At 55.1% G+C, this 23,290-nt stretch overlaps 1 protein-coding gene across 3 annotated transcripts; it reads left to right on the top strand.

Moving 5' to 3' along the window:
* Nucleotides 1–1,485: 1,485 nt before the first annotated feature.
* On the top strand, nt 1,486–17,191 carry UBE2I (ubiquitin conjugating enzyme E2 I). 3 transcript variants are annotated; one of them, XM_087815743.1, is made up of 7 exons: nt 1,486–1,566; nt 6,806–6,881; nt 7,067–7,150; nt 8,327–8,399; nt 12,208–12,317; nt 12,417–12,496; nt 15,104–17,191. In XM_087815743.1, the coding sequence occupies exons 2-7, from the start codon at nt 6,816–6,818 to the stop codon at nt 15,165–15,167; spliced, it is 477 nt and encodes a 158-aa protein (XP_087671869.1). In that variant the 5' UTR covers nt 1,486–1,566; nt 6,806–6,815; the 3' UTR covers nt 15,168–17,191. The 3 variants fall into 3 exon arrangements, with proteins under 3 accessions (XP_087671869.1, XP_087671870.1, XP_016063580.1); XM_087815744.1 differs by lacking the exon at nt 7,067–7,150; XM_016208094.2 differs by lacking the exons at nt 1,486–1,566; nt 7,067–7,150 and having other exon boundaries at nt 6,665–6,881.
* The last annotated feature ends 6,099 nt before the right edge of the window (nt 17,192–23,290 follow it).

The raw sequence follows: 23,290 nt of genomic DNA, 5'->3' as shown, positions 1-23,290 counted from the left end.
GTAATGCTCACATTTTGTTCAAGGGGTCCAGGCCCTCTGGCCTTTGTCACCTGGAATCCTGTTCACTACAGCCAGGCCCTCTCTCTGAACCACAGCTGACCCTGAGTTACCCTAGGTAACCCCCCCCCCTCAGCCCAGCAGAGCCACCACACCCACAAGACACTCCCCCCCCCCTCCCGGCCCCTTTTTACTCCCCCAGAGTAACAGGATGGCTGGGAGCACATGGAATTCATCCACAGGGCATTTGCTAAGAGCACTGGGCCAGATGTGGGCCATAGATACCGGACTTGTGGTCCCCACCCTTGGGGAAGCCAACTTTGTCAGCACAGGACCAAAAAGATGACTCTGGGGGAAGTGGGGAGGGAGAGAGAAGGGAGAGGGAGGGAGGGAGGAAAAAGGGAGGGAAAGGTGTGAGTGAATGCAAGTAGCCTCCGCCGTCCAGAGCCGCGCGCCATGTGGCCCGGCCCAGAAGCCCTCCACACCCACCTCTGCCAGATCCCACAACGCCCACGGACGGGCGGAGCGGGCTGACCTTGTAAAGCGCCCTCTCCCCACGCAGAACTGGGGTTTGGCTAGCGAAGCTGGCCCGGGGGCGGGGGCTGGGGGCTGGGGGCGGCTCCACAGGGAGGCGCCTAGCGAGGCCTGGAAAGCCCTGCGGAATGCGTAGGGAGGTGGGGAGGGTGGGGGAGGGGAAGGGAAAGGGGGAGGGGAAGGGAAAGGGGGAGGGGAAGGGAAAGGGGGAGGGGGACCTCCCGGTTAGTCCCTCCCCCGCCCGCCGGCAGCTCCCGAACCCCTCCTCCTGAGCCAACACCCGAGTTAGGGAGCGTCCGTACTTCTCCTCCCGTCGGTCAGGCCGGCTCTCGGTCTTTTGTACCGGGTCAGCTTATTGGGCGGGTTCGATGTACGCCCCACCCAGCGCCCCAAACTGGCCAATTGCAAAGGGTTTCACAGGGCGCCGTACTCGGGGCATCGCCACAGTGCTGCGACGCTTCTGGGGATCCTTAGGCCTCGGTGGCCCTTGCCCCTCGACCCTGGGCCTTAGCCCAAAGGAGACCAATGGAACCCGTGCCCAGAAAGGTGCTCGCGGGACATCCGGGAAACCCTTGGAGATCTCGGGCTCCGCCTTACCCCACTGCTTACCGGCGTGTCCTCGAGTGGACGCGCGCATCATAACGGGGAGTTTGCAGACGCTCCCTCACATCAGGGACGCGGCTCCTTTAAGGGCACAGGTGTCCAGAGAGCCGCCTGACTGGAAAGCCGCCCCCCGACCGAGCTCCCCGGGCGAGCTCCGGGCTCGGCCGCGCGGCGGTGGGGCGCGGGTGGCGCGCAGCGTGCGGCGGCGAGGTCGGCTCGGGACGCCGGGCGGTGGCGGCGGCGCGCGGTACAGGCGCGCAGCGGGCAGGTCCCGCAGGCCCCGCCCGCGCCCCGCCCGCACCGGGGTCCTCGGAGCGCTCGGGCTGCGCGCGGAGCGGGCTCGGGAGGGAAGTCCCGAGACAAAGGAAGCGCCGCGCCGCCTCCGTCGCCGCCGCTTCGTCCGCCTCGCTCGCCGGGCCGCGGCCGCCCTAGGTGAGCGCAGGTTGGGGGCGCACAGGGGGGCGGCGGCGGGGCGGGGGCCGGACTTCGGCTGCGCGGGCCTCCGCCGCCGTCGGGCCGGGCCGGGCGGGTGCTCCTCCAGCCGCGACCCCCAGAGCCCGGGCCCCCGCCCCCGCCCCCTGCGCGGTCCCCGACCTGATCCGGGCCCCGCGCCCGGGAACCGTCCGCCTCGGAGCTGTTGACGCCGCGGGCTACGGCCCGACACTGCTGGCCCGGTCTCGGCGTCGTCCCGGCCTTGCCCCTGGGGCTCCCGTCGCTTTCCCTTGAGAAAGTGTTGGCGTCCCCTCCGGCGTGGGTCCGCGGTGCGACCGGGAAGCCAAGGCGGGATTGACAGGAGCTTTCCTTCCACTGAGGGACGTGCGTTTCCGGGGTCACGGGTCCGCACACAAACCTGTGGCGCTCTCCAGCCGGGCAGAGAGGCCCAACAGAGAGAGTTGAAAGTCTTGGGTTGCAAAATTGCTGGTTCGATTGGGGATGGGGGGTGTTGTGTTGTGTGGTGTTTGATGTCTAAAATTCAAAACAAGTGTGTTTTCTTGCGCCTCTAGAGAGCTCCTTTCCCGTTGGTGGGACCCTGAACATCGGCGCTTCGCCAGAGGGAGAGTTTTCTTTTGTTTTTAAGATTGCTTTGTACCAGTTGAAGGGAGGTTGGAACTGATATTTTCGTGAGTAGGAGGAAAGGAAGGGAATGAGGATCAGGGCTTGCAGTCGCTCCTAAATCACAGTTTTAACTGGTTTGGTTTGTATATTTTGAAAGCATGCTTAGTTCCTCGATTTGCAAAGTTACTGTACTGTGTTTGCTAATTTGGCTTTTTGTTTCTTTTTCAAGAACATAGCTCTAAATGTAGCTCGCTATTAAGGCATCGTTGCCTGTAGGTAGAGAAGCTGTCCAACAGACAAGGGAGGTGGATACTAGTTTGTCCCGATTTGCTTGTGACCTTTTGGGTGGTTTAGGGGTGAATTGTGTGTGCTGTTGTGTGTTTGTCTTTGGGGAGTCTTGGCGTTTGGGGGACCTTGCTTCTGAAACTGCCTGGGTTCCTGGGAGGTGTGTGGAGAAAGAACAGGAAGTGCAGCATGGGCAGAGGGTGTCCTGAGGCTGGGTGCTTGAATCAGGCAAAGTGAATACCTTTCCCCTGGGGGAGTTTGGGTTTGGATGGGAAAGGCCTCTCCAGGGGCTTTTCATCCACTATTTGTTTCATCCTGGGCAAATCTGTGGGTCAGAGTACCATCATCGCCCATTTTACAGATGAGGAAGCTGAGGTTGGGGGAGATGAACAACTTGCCACACTCACAAAGCCAGTAAGTAGCTCTGAAGTCTCTGCTGTCAGCCAGCAGAACTGATCTGAGAAGAGGGTGTTCATGGGCAGATCTTGCCACTAAGCCTGGAGAACCAGGCCTTTGTCCTGTAGGCTGTCTTTAGTAGTTCATAGATATTTTATCTACAGCTTGGCTGCTCCTTAAGTGTCTCTCTGTTGAGGAAGGCAGAGTCCCTTTTAAGTGGGATTCTGAATGAGTGCTTCTGTTTTGTAATTAAAATGTAACAAACTGGCTACTTTCTCCTGGGCTCTGGAAGGCTACCAAGAGTGGAAGCACCATCTTGAGACCAGGTGTCTGCCTGGGACAGTGCGGGTAAGCACCTGTAGCTTTGCCCTGGTGGCAGAAAGGATCTTATTGGTGCCTGGTCTGGTCCATTGGCATCTCTCATTATTAACCTTTTATACCTGGGACAACCACAACTAGGCACTAGGACAGGGTCTTTTATGGGCAGCTTTGTTTGATCTTCAGAGCAGAAGAGGTGAGGTCCTGGCACAGGGTCGGCAGGCAGGCAGGCTGCGCTTGGATTGCCCTGCTGGCCTCTCCCCCGGCCCAGCCCCTCTGGAGCCCTCTGAGTATTGTGTGGCCCTACCAGTGTCTGTGGTTCCTCAGTGTTCCAGAGCTGGCCTGGGCTTCAGAAACCTGTTCTGATGCCTGGCTAGGGACCAGGTTGCTTGCCTTTGGTCACTAAACTCCTGTGTTAGTTAATTCAGCAGAAGTGTCCTGCCAGGCCAGCCTGTGCTGTCTGCTTTGCCATGGCCAGGGATGAGGGGCCTGCCCTATGGGGGCCTTGTTGGTGGGGGAAGCCAGTGGGTATGGGGCAGTACTTTGTAGGCTAACATGTGCTGTGCCCTCAAACCTGGAGGTGGCGGGAGGAGGGCATTTCTACTGGTAGGGGATAGCATTGGGTCCTGCCATTTAGAAGAACCAGTTGAAGTGAAGGATTTGAGAAACTTAGAAATGAATTTTCAGACATCGGGGCTACCACTCCATCCTCCCAGCCAGCCATCACTGTCACTGCCCACTTCTCTGACAGAAGCTGGCTGGTATGCTCCTCTGCGCCACCCCCCCACACACACCCCCACACACCAGCTCCCACATTCCTCATGCAAGCCCACCCTTTACACTCTTCTCTGGCCCACCAGACCCTTCTGTTCCTGAACCATGCTGCCTGGAACAGTCTCCTGCCAGATTGCTGCAGGCTGTGCTTGGGTAGCCACCTGGACACTATTTCAAAGCAGGTGCCACTCATCTCCATAGTCCTATCCTACTTTGCATCTCCTGGCACCTAGCACTTCCCAGCACAGGACCTCCTCACCTATGAGCTCCCAGGGCAGCATCCTGGCAGGCTCACTATGAGCACCTCAATGGTTTGGTCAAACATCCCCTGGGGAAGAAGTGGGCAGGCCAGAGCTCTGACGTTGTGTGCTGTAGTGAGCAGTTATATTGGGTCCAAGCTTCGTGTTGATCTATTTTGGACTTAATCTTGAGGTCGGATAAGGTTGAAAGGTGCATCCTGGGTCAGAGTGCTGGAGTTAGGGACCACAGCCCAAATAGGTGCATCTGTCACCTCTCATCCTTGACCGGAGGGCTTTGATTTCTGACCCTCACTTTTCTTGTGATGATATAAGCATACCTGTTTTTTGAAAATGTATCATATCTGCCTTGGCTGGTTTTGCTCAATGGTTAGATCGTAGGCCCATGAACTAAAGGGTCCCGGGTTCGATTGAGGCCAAGGAAGGGCACGTACGTTGGTTGCAGGCTCGATCCCCAGTCCTGGTTAGGGTGCATGCGGAAGGCAGCCAATCAATGTGTCTCTCTCACATCTCTCTCCCCCTTCCACTCTCTCTGAAAAGCAATGGAAAAAATATCCTCGGGTGAGGATTTAAAAAAAAAATGTACAGTTGGTCTGGCGATTTATAGTAACTCACCCAGTGTCTGAGACCTGGGCTCTTGGGTGGTGTTGGAGGCAGCAGTGCTTTTCTGCAGTGGCAATCCCAACCCTCCTTCTTCTATACTTCTTGGGAAAACAGTTGCCAGGAGCTGCCCAAAATCCAGAGCACTGGAGTCCACCCAGAGTTCCTGACTCCATGGTGACCTCTGAGGCTTGGGAATGTGCATTTGATGTCTGCTTTTGAACTGCTGGCCTGACCTAACACCTTCTCCACAAACAGTGTGAACCTGAGGGGACAGGGCAGGGCAGCCAGGTGGTGTGGATGCTGGGGTGAAGGGCATAATTTGGGTTGCTGGGGCAGTTGTGGGTCAGCTGGAGCTGAGGTGAAGTGGGGAGGTTGAAGTACTCGTTACGGGGCGGGGGGTGCTGCAGTAGGAGGGAAAAGTAGCCCTGACACCCAGCGACTGGAGTCAGAAGACCACCTGGGTTTGCATTGAGGCTGTGGCCTTAGTGCACAGATTACTGTGGACCTCCCTTCCTATCTCTGGAACAGGCCTGTGTGGAGGCTAGGGCAGTAGGCAAGACTGGACTGGAAAGCTCGGCTGCTGTCAAGTGTTGTCCTTGCTGGAAATATTTTTTTCCATACAGGATTGAGAGCACTGTTGTAATTGTGGAGGGCACCCCACATTGTATTCAGGAACTTGAGGTGCTAGATCTTTTCCCTGCAGAGGTAGAGAGGAGACCTGTCCCCTGGCTTCAGTATAAACCTAAAGGCTTGAGGAAGCTGCTGATCACCATTTGTCGTGTTAAAGCCTTGTTTATGGTAAATACATGTACTTAATTCAGGGTATCTTCAGTGTTTCCATGGACTTTGAAGACCAACAAGTACACTTAGGGTCAAATTCTCCAGCAGGTTTTGTGACCATGTCACCTCTGCATCTGCTTTCTCATAGGCAACTAGAAGTGGGGTTACGATTCAGTGCTCTGCAGTCTGGTCTGGTGTGCCAGGCATGTGGAGTTGCTGCTTTACCTGAGGGCTCCAGGCCACTAATTTGAACAGCTAAAAGCACTAAGCCTTGAAAGCCTGTGGTCCAGGCCTACTTAAGCCTTCCTGCTCCTGCCTGGTGCTCCCAAAGAGTTCCTGGGCTCTGCCGGCCTGCTCCCCTTTGCTTGACTTTCCCAAAGTAAATGGGAAACAGACCTTTGATCCATTAGTTGTGGGGTGCCAGGATGGGGCTGCAGGATGAGAAAGTGGAGGGAGCAGAAGAAAGAGCCCGGGACACTGGTGACATGTGGGTCTCTTGGATATGGGGCCAGGTAAGCTGTCTCTGGGACTTGTCCACAATGCAGTTGGGCTGCCCTCCACCCTGGGGCCCTTTTCCACTTGGTGAGCTGGGGGCCTGACAACGCCTCTGCATCCATCCACCAGCAGAAGGAAGCGATTCATCCCTGTCCTTCCCTGTGCTCTGGGTATCCCCACCTGGTCCTGCCTTTCCTGTGTGGTCTGATAGTAGAACTGGACCCCTGTCACTCCAGCCCACTGCTGGGTATGATTAAAGCAGGAGGGGTGCAGGTACCAGGTGTCTGCTGGGAGTACACGGCATCCCTCCCTGCATAGCACCTTACAGCACTGTGACCCAGGCCTGTTACTTCGCTTCTCTGAACCTCTCTATCACCATGAAATGGAGTCTGAGGGGTGTGCTGTGGACCCCTGGGGCTAGGCAGTTTGGCAAGGAAGGCACCCACGTGGAGGTATCCAGGAGGCCCAGGCCTCTTCCGTGGTGACTTGCTTGTGGGAGAAGGCCGGATTCACCCCTGAGGGCCTAATGCCTGTCCAAACGCTGGGTGGGGCAGCTTGATAAGAGCATGCGAGATCTCTATGGGCCATGTGAGAACCTTCACTTACCCACTTCTTGGAAACAAGTCTGCTCACTGGGCAGGTGCGAGAGGGAAGGGGCAGAAGGAACCAGGTTTTCCTCCTGATTGCATCTTTGCTCTCTCTTTCAGGACTTTGAATATGTCGGGGATTGCTCTCAGCAGACTCGCCCAGGAGAGGAAAGCTTGGAGAAAAGACCACCCATTTGTAAGAAAAGCTTTATTTCTTCCTGTAGCACAGTGGATCATTTCCCCGACTACACTGCCCAGTCCCTATAGACGGGGCCCTATTGTGAGCCCTGTGCCTCTGGGCGGTGGGAGGCACACGGCTCCTATGAGCAGCTAACATGAGCTGCCACAGCGCTGATGTGCTTGTGTGTGGTTTTCTCTCAGGGTTTTGTGGCTGTCCCGACAAAAAACCCCGATGGCACAATGAACCTCATGAACTGGGAGTGCGCCATTCCAGGGAAGAAAGGGGTAAGAAGGGCCCATACTCGTGTATGGGGAGGACTGCTAGGGACACTTCGGCCCTTCAGAAGGTTCAGGTGTGGTGTGGTGATCACACAGGCCAGGGGACATGAAATGGTGGGACAAGGTTAGGGTGACGTAACACCACTCCACTCCAAGCAGTTTTAATTCTGAAAGGAGCTGAGCTATGGCAGGGGTAGTAGGCCCAGACCCTGATGCATCTTTGGGAGCAAAGAGGATCTTGAAGACAGGATGGAGAAGGAGCCATAGGTGCCACCAAAGCCTTTGAGTTTGTCCTTGCCTGGATGTGCTGAAACTGGAGCATTCTGGAATGGTCGCAAATCCCTGACCACCTATGATGGTTGCATGTGGCCCCACATGTCCTTCACACACAGCCACAGTCCTCCCAAGGTCCTCCTTGGTTCCCCTAAGTGTGCCCAGGCCAGTTAAAACCAGTGCGTTTGAGGCATTAGGGAGTGAGGGTCCCCCAACAGCCCAGCGTATGGCTCTTCCTGGTGACTCCAAGGGAAGGAGGAGACCCCTGAAGCTTTTGGGTTGTGCTGAGGGAGGCCTCATTGCCTCCACTTCCTTCCTCCATGGTCTCATGAGAATCCATGTGCTCAGCCTTGGTGCTTCTGGGCAGTCTCCTTCCTCTGCATTGAGCCAGCAAGATTAGGACTTTGTCCACAAGACGATGTGGCCTGGGTTTGCTTCAGCTGCGGCTCTTTTGAGGGCCCAGCATGTACCCCAGCATCCATTTAGCCCATACATAGGCCCTCATCTTAGGACAGGCTGGTGGGCTGTAGTTGTCTCCCTCCCAATTGGGGAGGAGTGTTATACTGAAGAGCTAGGAGGCTGACCAGGGGCAGGCGGGACCTGAGGGAGGGGGTCTGCACTTGAGCTCACTTAAGTCCTCACCATACCTGCTCAGGAGCGGACCCTGACCCCCATCCCGGGGTTGGAGGGGACAGCCACCATGGGCCACCTGTCTGCTCCTCTCCAAGGAAGATTCTTTCCCACTGGCTCTTGGGGCTCATGGAGGTCCTGTCAGTCCTGTTGGGACCATGGACTGTGCGCAGGGTCACTGGGGCCCACTGGGGGCTGTATAGCAGCAGCATGCCCCTCCTCCTGGGCCCCTGCAGCAGAAGGCAGCACACACCTAATCACTGCTTCATTTCCCAACAGACCCCTTGGGAAGGAGGCTTGTTTAAACTACGGATGCTCTTCAAAGATGACTATCCATCCTCACCTCCAAAATGTAAGTACAATGAAGTCCTCAAAGGTTGGCTTTGACGGTGCTTCAGCAGAGATCTGAGTCCTCTTCAGAGAGCCTCGCCTCCGGGCATGTTGGTTATTTCACACGCTGCTCCACACAGGGTGGCTCCAGCGTTCTGATTCCTACAGTTGACTGTGTTTCTAGCCCTGGGGTGGGAGGTGCACCCAACAGACCAAGTCTCACGTCTCAGCTCTACAACTGGGAAGCTCCTGGGCCCTAGAGGGAATGTTCATGAGATCCTGGTGAGGCTCCTTGAACCCTTAGTGCCTGTCAGGGATGAAGCTACCACATACCTGCCCCAGGTGGGGATGGACATGCAGAAGGACCACCATTCAGAACCTTACTGCTCAGAGGATTTTGTTTGCTGCGACCTGTCATCTGTTAGAATTTCACACCTAACTCCATGCCTGCATCTGCAGCCTGGATGGATAACACACAAGCCTCCAGAGAAGGCAGCAGGAAGAAAAGGCCGGTGCTGTGTTTAAAACAGTGCTACAGCTAGACCGTCACGATGCAGTTTAGCACAACTTGGGGAGGGAGGGCGCCAAAGCTCTCTCCCTTGGCAGCTGGGAATCAACAAACACTGTCCACAGCTGGTTAATTAAATGAGTTGACTTGCACCTCCATGTGTGGGAAAGTGCCCGGCGGGTGGGAAGGCAAGAATACATGTAACTGTTAACTTTTGTGGTTAGTGATTTAAAACATGGAAGGATGTTTCCCATTAAAATAGCATCTAGCAGAAGACTTACTTAAATTATCAATTCATAGCATAACCACTGGGATGGAGACTTATTTCCTTTGGTGTGGTTCTTTACTGTTTGAATTTTTGTGTGTGTGCCATGTGTAGGTATTACTTTAAATAAGTGAGATAAATCGTAGCTGCTTTTATCACTTCTATGCAACATTGTATTGGAATTCCAAGCAAATGCAGTAAGGCAGGAAAAAGAAATCCCAGCAGAGAATGGAAAAAGAAGACTTAGACCATAGAGCATCTTTGTCTAAGTCTGTTTATTAAGGTTGCTGAATAAAAGGTTAACATATAAAAGCGCACTGTCATACAGTTGCGAGAAATGAAAGTGTTTAAACTATACATTTTATAGTAGTATCAGGTACCTTGGAATAAACCCAACAAAAGATATTTAAGACCTGTATATTGAGAGTTGAAACCTTTCTGAGAGGATGAAGGGCAGCCTACATAACTGGCAAGGTGGGCCTTGTTTATGGACCAGAAGGCACAGTTACAAAGTTCTCTCCAAGTTGATCTACAAATTCAGCATAGTCCCAATCAAAATCCAAGCAGCTTTTTGTGGAAATTGTCATACCACAGGCTCTGAAATGTAGGAAATGCAGAGTGCTGAGAATTGCCATGGCCTTTGGGGTTCTAGAAGTGGAGGATAGTGAGGCCTGGATTGGGGCTCATTGAGGAAAAGTATCCAGACCTGCTAGCAGGATGGGCATGACACAAACCAGTTTGAGATCTGCTACAGAGACACATTAGAGATGCAGAGCAAAGAGTCCAGAAAGCACAGGTACAGTGGAGTGGTTTATGAGGTGACGCTGCAATGCATGGGGAGAGGATGGTGGTCTGATGCATGAACTGGGACAACTGACTGTCCCAGTGGACAAAGGGAGAACTCAGTATCCCCCTATAGACCAAAGCCTTCCAGATGGATTGTGATGCCCAGTGGGAAGACGGGTGGGACAGTACCGCTTTTAGAGGAAGACAGGAGGGTGTCTTCATGACTTGGATAGGCAAAGCCTTCTTAACCAGGGAAGCATTAAGAGTGCTTTTCTGCCAGAGGGGGAAAAGGATCACTGGGACTATACTGAAATTAAGACCATCTCTTCACTAAAAGACACCACTGACAGTGAGAGGGGAAAAGATTATATTTATACATCAGTACTTATCCTGAATATATCAAGAGCATTTATAAATCAATAAGGAAATGGCAAAAAAAAAAAAAAAAGCCACTTGATGGAATGGGCCCTTGGCAAGAGGATCTCCACCTGGCCAATCACCATAGAGAGCTGCTTAACTTCCTTATCAGAGAATTACAAGTTACAACCACAGAGTGAACAGGCAGATAACTGAGGCGGGAGAGGTTGCAGAGCAGTGAGAGCCCTCAGATGCGACTAAAGAAAGTAACTTTTGAACATTTCTTGAAGAGCTGTCTGCCATGTCTACTGAAGCTAAACTTATCCCTACCCGAGGACCCAGCTGTTCCACTCAAGTAAATACTCAATAGAAATGCATACATGTGTTTACCAAAAGGCATGGACAATCATGTTTATAACAACCCCATTTGTAAAAGCCAAAAGCTGGAGACAACCCAAGTGTTGAATGGATAAATAAATGCAGCAGCAGAAATGAAGGGCCTACGAGTACACAGCATGAATGACTCTCCCACACATGCTGAGTGGGTGGAGCCAGACACAGGAGTTTATGAAGGTCAACAACAGGCCATGCGATGAACGGTGTGAGAAGTCAGGAGGGTGACTTCATATGGAAGAAAGACAGAGACTGGAAAGGGGTGCTGGGGGGCTTGGAGATACTAATATTCATCATTGATACACTTTTCTAGCTAAGAAGTCAGATTAAATTAAAATTAGGAACTTGTGTTCACCAAATGTACAATTAAAAGAGCAGAAAGGCAAATGCAGAGTAGAGGATATTTGCAAGACGTGTAATTGACAAAAGGCTTGTGTCCAGCATATGTAAAGAGCTCCTACAAATCAATAAGAGGCAACCCAATAGAAAAGTATGCAAGAGACGAATAAGAACTCCAAAGAAGTAGCCAGTTCATCCCAGTAAATGAAAGGTGCTTACTCTCAGAGATCATCAGGAAAATGCAACTTAGAGCCATGAGAGGCAACCACGATTCATTTAACAATGGCTGAAGTTCACTACTGACACACCAGGTATTGGTAAGACTGAAGCAGTGAGATGTAAGTGGGCACAGCCACTTTGAAAACTGGCAACATCCATGTTCAACACAGATACCCTGTGATCCAGCATTTCCATACGGAAGTGCACATGTGTGCACCAGAATTCACATCCAGGAGCAATCACAGCTTTATTTGTATTCACTCAAAAGTACACCTGCTTGTGGTGGGCAAGTCATGGGGTGGCTAGTCTCCCAGTGGATGCTGTGCAGCAACAGGAATGAGTAACTGCCACTGACCTGTGAGTGTAGAGTGGGGAGATCCGGTTCGAGACATCCTCCCTGGGGACTGCAGGTTGGTTTAGTGGCGCAAATGGAATGGGTAGTGTATAAAGGAGTTTTCTGAGAAGCTGTTGATGTTAGTGGATGTTTTTTCAAACTTGACATGTATTTTTTCAAAAGAAAATAAATTTTTTTTTTTAAGGAAAAATATTGGATCCTAAAAGCCTGTTTTTAAAGCAAAATGAGCTGCTTTGAAAATGGCCCCTCATTTGGAAGGACCTTGGCTGCTTCACCATACCCTCTTCACCTGCTGCAGCAGCCCCTTCCCACCTTCCCTAGGCCAGGCTGGCTGGGAAGACTGCCTGGGGCTTTGCTCTGACTGTCCTGTGGAGGGACGTGGCTCTGCCTCTGAGTCCATCAGGAAAGCACACTTGCTCCTCTCCTACCTCTTCCCCACCTCCTCCCGCCTTGTGGCCAGTTTTGTTTTTGTAAACAGTTCTTTGGGAAATGTCTGATAACCAGTAAGGTGTCCTGGTGCAGGGAAGATGAGGATGTCATCAGGACAGGACATTATTCTGTAGGACAACTGCCACCAAAACACATTTCCTTTCTTCCACATGATCTAGGCAAATTTGAACCACCATTATTTCACCCGAACGTGTACCCTTCAGGCACTGTGTGCCTGTCCATCCTCGAGGAAGACAAGGACTGGAGGCCAGCCATCACGATTAAGCAGGTATGCAGTGTGAGGGCCTCACCTCAACCTTCCTTCAGGGCCGGTTTGCCATTTGAACTGCTGACCTCCCACCTTGCTTTGTTTTTCTCTCTTACACAGATCTTATTAGGAATACAGGAACTTCTAAATGAACCAAATATCCAAGATCCAGCTCAAGCAGAGGCCTACACAATTTACTGGTTAGTAGCTATCTGGCCCTACTTGCCTTGACCTCTCTCAGCTTGCACAGCCTTCCCCAGTCTAGGCTGCCTGTAGGAAGGAGCAGTAGGCAGGCTGTGGGTGGGTGGATAGTCCTGACCCTCCCAGCAGCCTGGGAGGGTGGCTGAGACACAAGCTCATGTGGCAGCTGGCACCTGTGCCACAAAGGGGGACTGTGAGGTGGCCAGGGAGGCATCTGAGGAGCTACATGTGCAAAGGGCCTATGGTGGCAAGAATGGGCAGCCAGGGCTGGCGTGGCCAGAGCGATGTTGGTGGGGGTTGGCAGGAGGCTGGCAGATGACATGGGCTCCTGTTGACCTAACTGCCCCTGATGGGCTATCGCCAGGCAAACCCAGTGCCTCCAGGAGCCCTGTTCAGCTCAGAGGGAAGGGTGTGGACACTGGAGGAAGAGGCGACAGACCTCCCGCCTCTGCTCTCCTTTGGCCCACCCTGGGTATGGCAACTCTGAGGGGTATGGTCCACTAGGGGAGTGGCGCTCCTGACTTGCTCTTGGTCACCTGGGTGCTGTGGGAAGAGGGCCTGGTGTGACTTAGTGTGAGCAGTGGAGCTAAACCTAGCACATGGGGTTGGCTGGTTGGACAGTGGGGAGGACCCTGGCCTTCCTGGCCAGCCTCCCAGGCTGGTCTGGGCAGGGAGTTATGCCGGGTTGGCGGCTCTGACCCCTATTGCTCCACTTACCCATGTTCAGAAACCTGGGGCCCAAAGGGCTGACCCACAGAGAGAGGTTGGGTAGGGGCTTGTTCCTTTCAAGGGGGGGGTTATCTGGAATTGCAACAGGTTGGAGGGTAGATCGCTCTAAACAGCTGAGGTGGCCTGAGTTCATCTGAAGAGAAGCACCAGGTTGCAAGAGATGCATTTCTCCCCCCAAAAATGGCTTCAAGTTCTTGGGTCCAACCCAGTTTGGGGGCTGGGGTGCCCCCTGGTGGCCGAGAGTGACAAGATGCTCCTGGGCAGCGACTGAGGCTCTCCTCCTCCAGGCCAAGGAATTGCTGTGATTCCAGCAAAGCTTACCTTGAATTTACCTGTTTCTTATTGGCTGCTGTGCATCAGCAGCTCCGGGAGATGAGTTCTCATACCTTGACCCTTGAACTGGGTGCTGTATAATATTCACTGCAACATCTGCCTGCATCAGGCCTGTCAGGCCCTTTGTAAATAGGGCCACTTGCTGTCTGAGCTGAGCCATTGTGATAGACCACATGGCCCACAGAGCCAAAATGTCTTCTTGCGGGCCTTTAGAGAGAGTTTGCCAGTCCTGGAGTGTGTTGCAGAATGGGTATTACTCCTGGGTGAGTTGTCCGTGTATCTTGATGGCTTGCGTATGGCCTACAGCCCCGTCTGCTGTGGCACTCACTAGTTAGTTGCAGTATTGTGGCATTCGCAGCAGGGCTTCAGAGGGTTACTGCTGTGTGCCATTGGGTGCTCCCAGTTGTGTGCCTACTCAGGACTGGAGTATCTTTTCTGCACTATGGGCTCCTTTCGTGCCAGATGGCATCATACACTACTTCACAGGAATGAGATACTGTTTCTCCGTAAGCATCCAGTTTAAAAGCACCTTTTATGAAACATGCTTGATCTGTTTTTTCAGATATCTCATGTTTTCAGAAGGTCATAGGGCGTGTCCTACACTGGCAGGTGCCCCAGTGCTCTAGGGGAGACACCCTGTGCCCAGCCTCACTTGGTAAATGGCAGGGCTGGACTGGGTTGCTTCTGTTATTGCTTCCAGCTCCTTCCAGGGCCCTCCTAGTTAGCTGCCTCCACCTGGGAGTCTGGGCCCTTGGCCAGGGTGGGAGCATGGCCTGGCAGTAGAAGCTTGTCCTCTGGCCTTCACTCTTGGCTCTCAGCCAGGCGTGGTGCTGACTGGCCTCCTGGGATTGGTGTGCGCCTGGGCACCATGCCAGCTCAGTGCAGGCTCCAGGCAAGTTTCCGCCTCTCCGGGTGCTGGCATTGCAGCCTTTCCCCAGAGAGGCTAGAAAGGAGGACCCAGGGCACCAGGGCCTGTTGTCTGCACTAGGCAGAGCTGAGGGAAATTCTTTTGGTGGCCCCTCTGTGCCTCAACCCTTGGGCCTGCTCATGGGCTGGGACCAGTGCTCTGAAAGGCACACTTGAGAGCACAGGCTGGAAGGACCCCTGGCTTTCTTATCCAGGGTATGAGTGCCCTGAGTACACACACTGAGCCTGAGCTCTGAGGAGGGTTCATGACCAGCCCCTGAGGTGTTTGACGAGACCTCTGACCTGGTTGTGAAGGAGCCCTGTTCATAAACATCATGTACCCATGGGCCTTGAGGTCACATTGATCCCTGGTAGCGGCTGGTCTCCTCTGATGGCGAGTTTGCTGCCCTCGCACCCCACCCTCTCATACTGGAGTCCCCGCTGAGGTCCTTCCCCGACCACTAGAGAGCTGCCTCCACACCTTCACACTCGGGGCTGAGAGTCCCATGGGAAAACCCGCCAGATGTCTTTGAAGACCAGATGAGCAAACAGAAGAGAGAAACTGCTGGTCACTGGTGAGACTTGTGAACTCCCAGCCCAGGCTATTCTAACCTGTCTGTCTCTCTTGACCTCCTCAGCCAAAACAGAGTGGAATATGAGAAAAGGGTTCGAGCACAAGCCAAGAAGTTTGCACCCTCATAAGCAGCGACCTGCGGCAACATCAAAAGGAAAGGATTGGTTTGGCAAGAACTTGTTTACAACATTTGCAGATCTAGCGTTGCTCTATACAATTACTAGTCACCTAGGGGAGGTGGGCGGGCGCCATTTTCCATTTCCGCCACTGGTACACAGTTCTCCACTTGCTGAATTGCCCAGTTTTTCATACAGGGTCTCTTCCTTCAGTCTTTTGTATTTTTGATTGTTATGTAAAACTTGCTTTTATTTTAATATTGATGTCAGTATTTCAACTGCTGTAAAATTATAAACTTTTATACTTCTATGAGTCCCTGAGGAGCTAGTTCCCTTTGCTCGCGGGTGCAGGCATGCTTCCCACTGTCCGAGCCACACGTAGCCTCCAGCTGGCTGTATGAAAAAGAAATCAGCCTGTCCCCTGCCCTCGCGCCTCTGTCCTTCGCTCTGCAGAACCCGGGTTGTGTTGCTATGAGCCTCAGATCCAAAGTCAGCCAGCCTCTTGTTTCCGCATCACTTCCTTTGTGTTTATATGGCGTTTTGTCTGTGTTGCTGTTTAGAGTAAATAAACTGTTTATATAAAGGTTTTTGTTGCATTATTGTCATTAAAAGTATGAGGAGGCAGCCTCGGGGTGTCTCCCCACCCCCTTCTGCAGCTGCAGGCCCCACAGAGCACAGGCCTCGGCCCCAGCAGGTCTCGCTGCCTATGCCTGGGTCCTACATGGCACTTGTCCTGGTCCTTTGTAAATAGTGGTATGTACAGAAATGGTGTGTGTCCAGGGTTTCTGTCTATCCCACCTGGGTCTTTGGGCTGTAGAGCACTAGAGTTCAGATCTGGTCAAGTTGGAACTGGTGTCAAGACCCTTCTAAAGGGCACGCTGCCTGAGCCATCAGGAGGAGAAGCCTAAACCCAGGCCAGGGTGGCTGAGCCATGGCATGTAGCCACCTCACATCTGGCACTGCCCTTGGGCCTTTGCATGTAGCATCCTGGCCTTCCCCCGCTCACCGCATTAGCCCCCACCCCTGGGTACAGGTAGTCTCAGGCACTGGGACACCCCTATAGAGCAGCTCTGAGGGCCACTGTCGCATGTTCTTTGTCTTCTGAAGCGTTCTGAACCTGGTTGCCCAAGGAGGCCACTCTCAGAAAGAACCCTGGAACCTGAGGCCACAACAGTTTCCAGGAGTTGGCTGCTGGTTCTATCAGAAGCAATCCTGGGCCCTGGCTCTGCGGGAAGGTGCCATAGATGGAGACAGGAAGTGACAGAAGGGGACCTGGCCTCTGGGTCCCAGTGAACACAGAGCTGACCAGTACAGAGGTCCAGGGCTGGCCCTGTATCAGCCGGCCTTGCCATTGCCCTCCCACCCCAAGGACCCTTGTCAGAACCAGGTTGCCTGTGGCTCTGGCATGTAGACTGACGTGGAGATGGTCCCCAAAGGGGTGAGAAACACAAGAAGGGCTGGTGATCCAGGCCCTTGGCCAGGAAGGGGTGCCTCTGTTCACCCCAAGAAATGTGGCCCCCTCAGCCGACAGCATGGCCCGAGGGCCCAGTGCCTTGTTCACTTGCTTAGCTGGACATCTGTTGGGTTGCTGAGCTCTGAGCTCTCAGTTTGATGTTCATGGTTATTCCTAATGCAGAGGGCCTTATGCGGGGGGTTCAGTGGGTCGTGTGTGTGTATAGCCCCTCCCAGAATGTCTTATTTTGTAATGACTGAACTACACTTAGTAATAGTTACACATGTATATGGTTAATATATATGGAAATGCAATATATTTTCTAGTTAAAGCATTCTAAAGTAATCGATGTTTCTAGCACATTGTCGTGACTTTGGCTAATGAAATGTCCTTTTGTGCCACAGTTCTTGGCTTAACAAAGATGTGAATCTTGTAACAGGAGAACTATGAAATGTGATCATTCTGTTTCTACTGTAAGGGAAGAGAGTGTGTTCCTAGCATGAGGCGCCTAATTAGTGAGGAATTGTGGGCAATAGATTAACCACTGTATCTAAGAATCCTCTAATTAAAACATTTCCACAAACTGCTGCCTGCAGGGTGTGTCCTTTTCCTGCCTCACTCCCACACAGGCCACCCCCTGCTCACTGTTGCTGTGCCCAGGGAGATCAGGTCTCCTCTCCATGGCCTCTAGTATTAGACCCTCAGTGGCCGGGAGGAGGGGTCCCCTGGTGCTGTGGTCAGATCTCCCCTTCTGTTCCCTCTGAGACCCTTTCATGGGCAGGCAAGGCTGGCACACATCCTGTGCTGGCCACTGGCCTTGCCCTGCGTCTTCTTGGCCTGCTGGAGCAGGGTCTCCCCACTGGGGACTGGGGGCTGCTCTTGTCACCTAGATAGACCTCAGGGAGCAGGACCGCATCCTCACAGCCAAGGTGCAGACAAGCCCTGATGGGGCCCTTGGGATGGTGTGTCCAGGGTTGACGGGGGCTTGGTCTGGCGATTACATGGGTGCAGAGCAAGGAGCCTGACCACAGGTGGTATGGGTTAGTTAGCCCTCAACCTCCACCTCCCCAGGAGTGACTGCTCAGAGGCTCAGGTCATCTGGCCGGATTGTGGGTCCCCTGGCCTCCCTGGACTGACACGGCTGGGCCAGCGCTATGTCCTCACACCTGTCTGCCCACATAGGCCACCTCCCTGACCTGCTAGCCCAAGGCCTTCCTACATCAGATTGTGCCATGAACAGCCTCCAGTTTGAGGTGGTGACAACTTGGCAGGTTGGAGGCCCAGCGTTGACTTGGGCTGGCTTAAACAGGTCTGAGACAGCTTCAGCTGGGGGGCCTGAGGAACACCTGTGCAGTATGTGCCCTGGCCACCCCACAGCTGAGTCTGGGGGTGTCCTGCTGCAGGGGCCTAGGAGATTCACAGAGGCTTCCAGGTGCTGATCCCATCTTCGGAGGCTGTGGGCCCCACGGGGCTGGAGCACCAGGGTCCCATCCATCCTGCTGCCCCCAGACCCCACAACTGGCTTCAGCAGTTTGGCCCAGTCTCTGGCAGCCATTAAAAGGCCATTTTTCCCTGATCTAGAAGAAAACAACAAGGAAGCAGCAAAGTTACAGAGCACAGGCCTGGGTTCCTACCTCCTGGCCTCTGCCCTTCTGGTGGCCCACCCACCCCTCCCTCCAGAAAGCCCTCCTGAAGAAGGGTCAGCTGAGTGCTCATGCTGCCCCTTCCATTCCTCCAAGGAGGAAGGAATTGGAGCCCCCCCCCCCCCCCCCCAGCCAGAGTCAAGGGTATCTCAGCCCTCAGCTGTGCAGAGAATGATGCCTGTTCCGTGAGAAGCCACGCACTGGGTCTACCTGTAGCTCTGTCTCCTGGTACTGCCCTGGTCCCACAAAGTGGTGAGTGCGGGAGGTGCTCTTGCCGGAGGTGGCCCTGGCACACCTGCCTCTGGACCAGAAGCTGACGGGAAGATCCAGTGGACAGACAATGGATGGCGCTCTGCTTCCATGTCCCGGGCCTGACACAGACCACCTGTTCAGGTACTGGCAACAACAGGACCCCACCGAGCTGCTGTTCACTGCACTCCAGGAAGCAGCATCTCAGGCAAGGGGCCCTCTGGGCAAGACCCCTGCCCAACTGGAGCCACCTCTGCTGGCAGAACCACCCAGGATGGCCCAGGCAATGGGACTGATTCCTGCAGTCCTCAGGGTCCTCTAGCCCAGGGCAGGCAGGAACCCTTACCCAAGTCCCATGGCCCTCCCCCTTTTCCTGCCTCTGTCCTGGACAGGTGCAGCGGTTCAGAGGGCAGTGGGGGGCCGTGACTGCCAGGAGGCTGGGCCTGTAATTCCAAGGCCTGCCACCAGAGTGTGAGCTGGTGCATTATTAAAACCTGTAGCAGTCAGGTGGACTCACTGAGGAGTCCTCATCTCCTGTGCCATCCTTTCCCTGCTCTGCATCAGCCTTCAGAGTGCTTATCCAGAGCTGGGTGTTCTTCTCATGGCCTTAAGGAGGAAAAGCCACTCCCCCCACTGCCAGGCCCTTTCCTGTCAGAAGCCGGGAGGGTGTGAACCCCACCTCCCCACCAGCTCCAGAGCCCTGACCTCCTCTAGGCAGTATGTCTTGTGCCCTAGCACCTGCTATGACGTGCCCCCACACTTCCCCTCACCACCTCCCGAGCAGGGCAACTGGCTCTGCTGCTCAAGACCACCACTGGGTCTGGGGCAGAGGGGCTAGGGTGACACTTCAGAGGAGTGGAGTGGCACCCTCACCGCCCACTCCTGGCTGTGGGATCAACAGGATCAGCTTCCAATCCCAACTTTCGAGGTGGAAACATTTGCCTCCCCAGATCGCTGGAGGTCAGGCCAGATAGTGGAGCCGTTCCCATCCCTCTGACAGGAGTGCTCAGCAGACACTAACCAGCACATGTGCCCTCACCTGCTGAGGTCTCCCAGCGGCCCCCAGGATGGGTGCTATTTTACAAATGAGGAAAAAACTGAGGCCCAGGGGAGCAGAGCCAGGGTGACACTGACAGGCGGGCCTGACTTCAGTCTCAGAACAGGTGGGGAGAATGAAGGGATCAGCCCCAATTGGTACCATTGCTCCAGCCTCTGGAAGTGTGTGTGGAGGGAAGTCCTGGGGATCGTCGTTTCCTAGGGAGACAGGCTTAGGGCCGGGTTTGGGACCCAGCCTGTAGCTTTGCGGCCCTAGACAAGCCCTTTCCCCTCAGCTTCAGTTCGCTTATCTAAAGAGAACGGTGAATAAAGCCTCCAGAGGCCTTCTGTCAACAGGCTAGTTAATTAGTTTCAGGGCTGGTGCCTCTGGCCCCGCCCCTGGCTTCCCCAGGGCATGGGTGGGTGGTGCAAGCAGAGGCCCCCTCCCCTAGTACCTGCCCCTCCTAACTTCCTGTTTACAGCAGCTGCACAGTCTCAGTCCTTCCTCCCAAGCTATTATGATCACCACGGCAACGAGACTGGTGTTTGTTCCAACAGGTTGGCAGAACCTGACACAAAATTGCAGGGGTGGGGGCACCAGCTCCATGATCCTGGCTCTGGCTCAGGACCTGCCAGTCCCCCAGGGAAGGACAAGCTGCCCATCTCGACTGTTGTCCCCTGAAGAAGGCAGGCAGCTGGTGGCATGGGGTTCAGGCCCCCTCCCCAGCTTCCATGACTCATCTCTGTCCCAAGGAGTTGATGCATATCCTGAACAGCCTCTGCCCCCATTTGCCTGTCTGTGCTGGGTCAGGATGGAAGTAGGGCCTGGGGGCGGAGCTTCTAGGCAAACCTAACCTGCAGTGCAGTCTCTAATCCCCCTGCAGTGCTGTCACACACACACACATAGTAGTTGTCTCATCCTGCAAGGACAGGGATAGGGCAGCACGGATGAGTCTGGATCTGGAAGCTGAGACAGGTGGTAGCCCCATCTGAGTGGTGTCCACCCCATCCCTGTGTAAGGGGACAAGCACCCTGTAAGTGGGCAATTCACTGAAAGGCACAGTGGTTATGGTTGGTACCTCCCTGCATGGAGCTATGCTCTAGAGGCCTGTTACCCCAGCCTTTGGCCCTCCCTTCAGCTCACCTGACCCCTGCCCTTCACAGAGAGAACTGTCCTTGCCTCTGGGCCTGAGCCATAGTGGGTTCCAGGCTTGTCTTTCTGTCCTTTGGGATGAAAACTCCAAATTTCGGTCTGACCCCCAAGGACAGGGTGCTCTGAGGGTCCAGCAGGATCGGCCAAAGGCAGGGTTGGGATCCAGGAAACCTGTCTACCTGAGGAACGGAACCTCTGCACAGTTCTCCCAGTGTGATCCCAGGATGCCCAGCAGCACCTGGACCTTTGTAGAAATGCAGATGGTCTGCCCCAACCCAGACTTTTGGAATCAGTAGGTTTGGGGTGGGCCAGCAATCTGTGTTAACAAGCTCTCCAGAAGACCACGGTTAAGTTTAATAATGCTGCGTGGATATGGAGTGGGGAGGCCAGAAAGGGACCCCGAAAGTGGGCTGGGAAATGCGTGGGCAGGGTCCAGCTCCAGCCCTGGGGTTCCACAGGCTGTGATCAGGCCTGTGGCCCAACCTGGGGTGTCTGGGGCCTCATCTGGACCATGGGGAGGATCACCCCAACAGGTAATCAAGGTTGTCATGGGGCATCCTGGGTTGATGACCGCAGCACTCCTCGCCCCAGGTGTGGACTCTCCCCCATGAGAAGAGGGAGCCCTTAGGCTCAAGGTGGTGAAGTCACCAGACCCAGGCCTACTCCAGGTTGACACAGGAGACAGTGCTGAGCTGGGGGTACGACTTTGGAGGTGGTTGCGCAGCCCTTCCCAAAGTCTCTTGTTCGGTTTCAGTGACTCTGGCTTCCTGGTGCCCCCGGGAGGGGTCCTGGCGCGGAGCGGAGCCTGCTCCGGGTCTGCACCCACCTGTGGGTTGACTGACAGCTCTGCGCCCAGGCCCTGGGGGAGGGAGCTCCCCGGCCGGCTCCGCTAACTGGGGGCGCGGGGGTGCACGGGAAGGGGAGGGGGCGCGCCCGCAGGGGCGGGGCGAGCAGGCCAGGTCCCGCCCCCGCCCCGCCCCCACCCCCGCAGCAGCCGCGGAGGGTCAGCTGCGCTCAGTTGTCCGCACGCCAGGCTGCGAGCGGTGGCCGTCCGGGGCGCCTCCGAGTCGGTGCGAGAGGGGCGCCTGCAGGACCCCAACCCCACGCGCTCCCAGCCCACGGTGAGTGCTGCCACTCCGTCCCGCGCCGTCGAAGCTCCGCCGGCGCCCACCCGGAGGGACCTGGGACGCCGCCCCCTTCAGCCCCTGGGTGCGTACCCCGGGCGGCACAGGGAGGCCCCGGGGGCGGGAGGTCGTAAAGACACGCCCCCGGCCCCGGGGAAACCGACCGGGGCGCGCTCGGAGGCAAGGGCCTCAGGCCTTTCTGCCCGAGCCCTGGGGGGCACCTCCCCTGGGAGCACAGGAGCGGGAGGGGGGAGGGGATGGTCAGTCTGCGGGGGGGGCGGGGGTCTGGGCCGAGGACCCTGGAGACGCTTTGCGGTGTTTCCCAGGCAGCCCACGGGGGAGGAAGACGCCCCCAGCACACTGTCCCTCCCACCCTCCCGGGGTCCCCGTCCCTCCCCCAAATCCGTGCCCCTCCCGTCCCCTCACCTACCCCAGGGCTCTAGGGGGAGTTAAATACACATATACTCACCTGATCGTCTTCGGAACTTCCTGGACCACCAGCCCCCCACTGGGGGAAAGACCCCTACAGAACTTGCGGGGGCTCAGGCTCCCGTGGGTAGCACGGAGGCGGGGAGGGGGTGGGGGGAAGGGTGTCCGTGAGAGAGGTGGGAGGAGGAACGTTTCTCGGAAACAGGTAAGGACAGGTAAGAGGGGACCTCGAAGGAAGAAAGAACTCACGGAGTCAAACCATTTTTCATGCATTCGTTCTCGAAGCATCCAGCTAGCCCTTGCCGGCTGGTCTCAGGCTTCATGGAGCGCTAACATCTACAGAGCTGGTTAAAATTCATACTCCCAGGCCACTCCCCAGGAAGCAGCATTTGTAATGGGCATTGCCCTCGAGTTGTGCAGGGCAGCACTGTCTGGGAAGTCATCGAGGCCAGGGAGAGATGGGAGCCCCGAAATCAATGAAAGAGAAGGGGGCAGTGGGAGCCAGGTGGGGGCCGGCTGGGAAAAAAGACCATGAAGATGGCATGGAGAACTAGCACGTGAGGCCAGACATCCTGCCACACCCAGGGCGGCATCAGTGGCCCCCGAAGTTGCCAGGGACCTATTTTTGGTAAGAAGGGCATCCCAACACTCTAAAGGTGTTTATTCTCTCCGAGGGTGCCCAGCTGGCCACTGGACATACTGACTATGGAGACCTATCTGGCCTTTTGGTTCAGCTCAGTTACCCCAGACTCACCTGCCTTAGAACCTCAGCTGAGGGGCTAGTGGGAGACTGCGTGGCCTAGAGCCCTGGGTTTGAATTCTGGCTCTGGACAAGTCACCCTAGTCCTGGGCTGTGCAGTGGGATATCCACTTTGCAGAATTGTCATTTCCCTTTCAACCCGGGCCTTGGGGACAGCAGGGGACAAAACAGATCTGACCATTTGGCTTGCTGGACCAATGGGAGCTGTGATTCTGGCCCTGGTGGCTGGGCATTAGCAGGGATGTTCTGTGTTGCTGTCCAGGCCCAGGAGGGCTGGAGACAGGGACAG

This window comes from Miniopterus natalensis, chromosome 3 (assembly GCF_054644295.1).
Source record: "Miniopterus natalensis isolate mMinNat1 chromosome 3, mMinNat1.hap1, whole genome shotgun sequence".
In the NCBI taxonomy this organism is placed as follows: Eukaryota; Metazoa; Chordata; class Mammalia; order Chiroptera; family Miniopteridae; genus Miniopterus; species Miniopterus natalensis.
This window is presented reverse-complemented; position numbering and strand designations above follow the sequence as displayed.

Excerpts from the sequence above, each read along its gene's own strand:
- UBE2I (XM_016208094.2), top strand. The coding sequence starts at position 6,678 with ATGGGCCATGTGAGAACCTTCACTTACCCACTTCTTGGAAACAAGTCT. Across the intron at positions 6,882-8,326 it reads GGAGAAAAGACCACCCATTT|ACCCCTTGGGAAGGAGGCTT; the intron begins GTAAGAAAAGCT and ends ATTTCCCAACAG. Across the intron at positions 8,400-12,207 it reads TCCATCCTCACCTCCAAAAT|GCAAATTTGAACCACCATTA; the intron begins GTAAGTACAATG and ends CACATGATCTAG.